This window comes from Gavialis gangeticus, unplaced genomic scaffold (assembly GCF_001723915.1).
Source record: "Gavialis gangeticus isolate Ggan-Ray unplaced genomic scaffold, GavGan_comp1, whole genome shotgun sequence".
Lineage (NCBI taxonomy): Eukaryota > Metazoa > Chordata > Crocodylia > Gavialidae > Gavialis > Gavialis gangeticus.
This window is the reverse complement of record NW_017729009.1, coordinates 9,131,809-9,137,433: the sequence shown is the minus strand read 5'-3', so window position 1 is coordinate 9,137,433 and position 5,625 is coordinate 9,131,809. Positions and strand designations below refer to the sequence as shown.

Below are 5,625 nucleotides of genomic sequence, written 5' to 3'. Positions count from 1 at the left end.
GATGGTTTGGAGCATGCCTTTCACATCCTGAATCTTCGCTCCTGCTGTGTGTGTGCACATGTGTGCAGGTGTGTTGGCGTGTGTGTGGGTGCACATGAACTCACGTGTGCGAGCCGTCCACATCCTGGTTCTGCACTCCTCGGCTTCCCCCCAGGCACTGCCACCCCTGCTCTGCCCTGCCGGGCCCTGCCTGGGCATGGCTCCCTGCTCCTCTCCCGTGGTTGCACTCCCGCACCCCAGGAGTGACAGGGCACGGCACTGGGATGGGGAGGGCTGGGTCCACCGGCACCGGCTGCTTGGTGTGCACTGGGCTGTGCATGTTTTCACACATGTCCGTGCGTGTCTGTCTCGTGTTGGAGTCTGGAAGCAAAGAGCCTCCACTCACCCTGGGGCGCTCCAGCTGCTCTGCCCCTGCCCCAGCTCATTGTGCCCCCCAACCGGGTCAGTCTTGCTGGCATGTGGCTGTGGGGCCGGGCTGGTCCCAGAACCGCTCTGCTTGGAGCTCAATACTGTGAGATGGGTAAAACCGGTCCTGGCCCATCTGCACTGGGCAGAGCTGAGCCGTGCCAGGTGGCCCATCCAGCGTGCAGGACCTGCCTGGTGCCCAGCCCCTCGCCACATAGCCCACCGGACCCCTCCGGTGTCCCTGTGCCCCCCCCTCCCCCCCCGCCATGCTGCGCTTTGTGTTCTAGCACCGGGGCGGCCGGGCTGTGGGGGGCAGGTGGGGCACACGGGCATCCCTGACTGCTCCCAGCCTAGGTCCTGGGGAGGTGGGCTTGCCGGCTGGCCGTGCCCGGGGCAGGGGGCTGGTGGCTGGTGCTGCAGCCTGGCATGGGCAGAGGGGTGGTGGGTGCAGTTGGCCGTGGGCCCAGCCGGCGTGGGGCTGGTGCCACCCCTGTGCCCGGCTGCCAGGCCCGTGCGCTGCCAGGCCCAAGGCCGGTGCAGCCAGCACGGCACTGGGAGGGCACTAGGACCGAGCTCGCAGCCGAGGGAGGGGAACTGCTCGCTCGGATCCAGCCACTGCCTTGGCAGCCACTTGTGGAGACGGGAGCTGGAGCCGGCGAGGCATGAGCCAGAGGTTCACCGTCACCGCGCTGTCCCGGGAGGGTGCGGCCCCGGGCAGGCCAGGCGCTGCAGCCCCCCACGCACCCCCTGACCCGCTGCAGAGCGCCCGCACCCGTGGCCTCCCCGGAGAAGACGGCAGAGGTAAGTGATGCTCCGCAGGGCAGGGCGCGATGCCCATGGGCGAGGCCGCCGGGGCAGGAGCTGTGTTCATCCTCCCGAGCTGTGGTCTGGGCTGGGCACCCGGTGCGGAGGCCCTGGGAAGCGGTGCCCAGCAGCATCCATGTCCTAGCAGAGCTGGCTGCCGTGGCCCCCGTGCCCACCATGGTGCCGGCAGGCTCTGATGCAGCCGTGCAGGGTTGCAGCAAAAAGTTGCTTCTCAGAGTGGGAGTGGAGAAGTGTCCTGCAGCCCGGGGCGGTGGGCTGGTGCGTGCAGCGCGGCGGGGGCCTGGGGCCGTGTTCGGGCATCGCAGGGTCTCTGCTGCAGACAGGGTCCACGTCCGGCTGGGAGATGTCTGGTTGCTCCAGGAAACCTCCCAGCTGCAGCCCGTCTCCTCGGTGCCAGGCCGGGCTGGCTGGTCCTGGCGCTGTGCTCAGCTGGGCCCCGGTGGGCTGGGGACAGGCAGCGCCGGCCCCATGCTGGAGTGGGGGTCCTGGCGGCCCTGCACCAGGGGTGACTCCTGGCCAAAGGGGTGAGGGGCTGCAAGAGTGAACTGGAGCCGGACTGGAGCCGCCGGGCCCTCGGCCCACACCGCCGCCCGGGCTGGGGCTGCAGTGCCGCAGGTCTGGCGGTGTGGGGGGTCAGCGCCACGCGGGGTCCAGAGGTCACGGCCACTTGCATCTGCGTGGGGCTTCACCACGGGTCCTGCTTGGGGGAGCCCATGTGCTGCCCAGGCCGTGGTGCCCTGTGCGGGGGTGCCTGGGCATGAGGTCTGGGCTCGGCGCAGCAAGGATGGCGCAGGCCGCGGCGGCTGTCCCGCGGGCCTGGCTGTGGGTGCCGGGAGCGCTGGATGCCAGCCCAGACCCCTGCCCCAGGCATGCCGCGGCCATGACAAGCCGGGGCGAGTCCTCGTTGCTGCCCCAGCCCGGAAGGGCTGCGAGGGTAAGGACCAGCCCTGGGCGTCGAAGCTGGCAGGGCCCAGCCGCCTGCCCCGTGCCAGCTCCCCAGGGGCGAGCCCCGCCTACGGCTCCTCTGGCTGGGGGGGTCCAGGAGCTGAGCCGTGGGCCTGGGGCTCTGCGCCCCCCTGCAGCCAGTGGCGCTGGCCCAGCTCGGAGCCGGCCTCTGCGCTGCGCCTGGCGCGGGCGGCGCTTCCGGCCGGTCCCTGGAGCTGCATCGATCGATCGCAGAAACCCAAGCTCTGCCGGCAGGATGCTCCCCCCGCCCTGCCCCGCGCCGCGCCTGCCTGTCCACGCCGCGACCTTGTGCCCTCTGCAGAGGGCGGCTGGGGGAGGGAATCGGGGCAGGGAGCAGCTGGACCCGGGCTCGGGGGTCTGGGCCACGCTGTGCTCCTTGTCAGAGCCCCAGGCCGCGCCGCGCCGCGTGGGGCTTGGGGGCGCGGATGGAGCCGTGTTGTGCTGTGCTATGGGGCGCTCAGGCCCCGCAGGGCCGTGGAGGGCTCTGGGCTCAGCACGGGGCTCTGGGCTGGGGGGTCTCTGGGCTGGCTGAGGCACCCCACCCCACGCCCCGGCTCTGAGCCACCCAGACCCCTTTGACACCAGAGCCCTTGCAGGGAGGCCAGGTCCGGGGGCCAGCATGGCCATGGCTGCAGGGTGCTGCGGAGGGGCCCGAGGCTGCGCGCTCCCCCAGGCCAAGCTGGGCCAGCGCTGCACAGGGCCCCGGGGAGCGGCTGGTGCCAGGAGCGAGGGGGTGGCTGTGGCAGCCCAGCAGAAGCCGAACTTCAGCACCTGCCCTGCCCGGCCCTGCCCTGCCCTGCCCTGCGCACGTCTGGGCGCTGGGACGCCCGCTCCGCCTGCAGCACTGGCTGCGACGGCTCGATGACAGCACTGGAGCCCGGTGCCCGGGGTTGGCTGGAGCCCCAGGTCACCCTGGCTCGTGGGCAGTAGCACCCCTATCACGCCCCAGCCACAACCACAGCAGCCCTTTCCTCCCCATGCTCAGCTGGGCCCAGTGGGTAGAGGTGGAGGAACTGGCTGTGGCGGTGTCTCTTCCCGCCCCGGAGGCTAGGGGCTGGATCGTGCCCTCCTATAACAAACAGGGCTGTCCTGTCCAATGCCACAGGGCTGCATGGCCAGGAGTTTGGCTGGACCCGACCCTGTCGTCCTGCACTGGGTGCTTGGGGTGGGGGTAGCTGGACCCGGTCATCCAGGGCTGGGTGCGGTGGAGGTTGGCTAGGCCCTGTCATGCCCCACTGGGTGCTCAGGGGGTGGCTGGACCCTGTCATCCAGGGCTGGGTGCTTGGGGACTGGCTGGGCCCTGTTGTCCTGGACAAGCCAGCTGGGCTGGGCTGTGCCTGAGAGCTGCCCTGCGATCTCACCCTTTTGTGCCCTGGCCCCTGTCGTCCGTGGGGCCTGAGCGCACCCATGGCTCTGCAGGGCTTGGGCTCAGGCCCTGCCCTGCTCCAGGATTGCGGCTCCGCACGGGCACCCCAGGTCCACGGTCAGACCTGCCCGTCCCTGCCCTGTTTGTTGGCTGTGATTTGGGGGGGGGACGTTTTCGCGGGGCTGTGGTGGGTGGCTCTGGGGCAACATGGGCTGCTGCGGCCCAGGCCTCAGGGAGCCCCTCTTGGGGCCTGGCAGTCACCTTTCAGGCTCTGCCACCCTGGGGGCCTTGGCATGAGCCTTGGCAGGCTGGATCTAGGGGTTTGCTGAGCTGTGGGGGCAGGCGGCAGGGTCTACCCTGGGTGTCTGCCTACCGGCTGGGGCGGGGGTGCATGAGACAGGTCAGGATCCCCGAGCAGCCTGGGGCCTGGCCCTGCAAGCGGGCACCTTGTCCCCAACCCAGCTCAGCTGCTGGCACCTGCCTGAGGGCCAAGGCTGGGCAGGGCACGCCCTCTGCTGGCTGCTGCAGGCTGTGCAGGCATGGGCTGCGCCTGGCTGCACGGGTGCTGCCCGCAGCCCTGCGCCGCCCTGCCCTGCCCTGCCCTGCGGGGTCCCAGCCCTGGGGCTGCCCCCGCCTTCCTGCCCCTGCGGCGGGACAGGTGGGCTGCGCCTGGGGCGAGGGCCTGTGCCCCGGGGCCCATGTGTGGCTCTGCAGGGCTAAGGCTGTGCTGTGGCAGGGGCACTGCATGGGCCAGGCCAGGGGAGGGGACAGGAGCCAGCATTACTCCTATGGCTGCGGTGGGCAGAGGAGGGTGTGTGTAGCTGTATGCGCCACCTGCCACGGTCCCGTCGTGCCAGCCTTGCCCCCAGAGCCGGGTTCTCCAGGGCTCCTGCTGCCCCGGCCCCAGGGCCCAGCGCAGCAAGGCAGTGGGAATAAGGGGCGGAGGGCTGAGATCAGGCAGGGTTTGATCCTGCTGACACGGCACGGAGGAGGCGAGGCCTGCCTAAGTCTGCATAGTGCTCGGGCCCAGGGTCACAGGGCTCAGGCTCAGGCCCCGTGTCTTGGCTGGGGGATGCATGCCTGTGCTGCCTGCAGCTGGAGGCTGCAAGGGAGCGGAGTGTCCTGCCTCCGGGGGCTGGGCCCATCCGACAGGTGCAAGCGCTCATGAGCCTTGTAGTGAGACCTTGATGGAGCTGGCAGGGGTGTGAGCCCATGTTGTGGGGGTTTCAGTGCCGTCGTGGGGGCGAGCTGGGCCAGGGTTGTCCTGCCACGTCCCTGGGGCTGTGTGTGACGGTGGGCCAGGCTGGAGCACCACAAGCCAGACCAGGGTCCAGCCTGCAGGAGCCCCAAGGGGGAGTGGGGCTTGGACCCCAGCTTTGGCTGTGGTGACTCAGCCCCAGGCTTCCCACTCATGGGCACGTGGCAGCTCTCCCTGCTGCAGCCAGTGCAGGGGGTCTCACTGCGTGGACCCTGCCTGGAGCATCGGGCTCAGAGGGTGGTAATCAATGGCTCGAGGTCTAGCTGGCAGCCGGTATCAAGTGGAGTGCCCCAGCAGTTGGTCCTGGGGCCGGTTTTGTTCATTATTTTCATCAACAAGCTGGATGATGGCACAGGGCGCACCCTCAGCAAGTCTGCAGATGACACCGAGCTGGGAGGGCAGTAGATACGCTGGAGGGCAGGGCAGGGATTCAAAGGGACCTGGGCAAATTGGAGGATTGGGCCCAAAGGGATCGCATGAGGTTCAGCAAGGACAAGTGCAAAGTCCTGCACTTAGGAGGGAGCAATCCCCTGCACCGGGGCAGGCTGTGGGGGACTGGCTGGGCAGCAGCTCTGCAGAAAAGGACCTGGGGGGGGCAGAGGACAAGAAGATGAACGGGAGCCAACAGTGCGCCCTTGTTGCCAAGAAGGCGACCGGCATCCTGGGCTGCACTGGGAAGAGCGTCGCCAGCAGATCGAGGGCAGCGATTCTTCCCTCTGTTCAGCACTGATGAAGCCACATCTGGATCCTGTGTCCAGTTTTGGCCTCCCCACTACAGAAAGGATGTGGACACGTTGGAGAGAGT

At 69.2% G+C, this 5,625-nt stretch overlaps 1 protein-coding gene across 1 annotated transcript in view; it reads left to right on the top strand.

Moving 5' to 3' along the window:
* The first annotated feature begins 1,067 nt into the window (after positions 1–1,067).
* The window catches only part of SLC12A5 (solute carrier family 12 member 5), an 83,014-nt gene continuing 78,456 nt past the window's right edge, over positions 1,068–5,625 (top strand). Inside the window, exon 1 of the mRNA XM_019509736.1 lies at positions 1,068–1,206. Within this exon, the coding sequence (XP_019365281.1) occupies positions 1,068–1,206 (139 nt within the window). The remainder of the gene's footprint in view (positions 1,207–5,625) is intronic.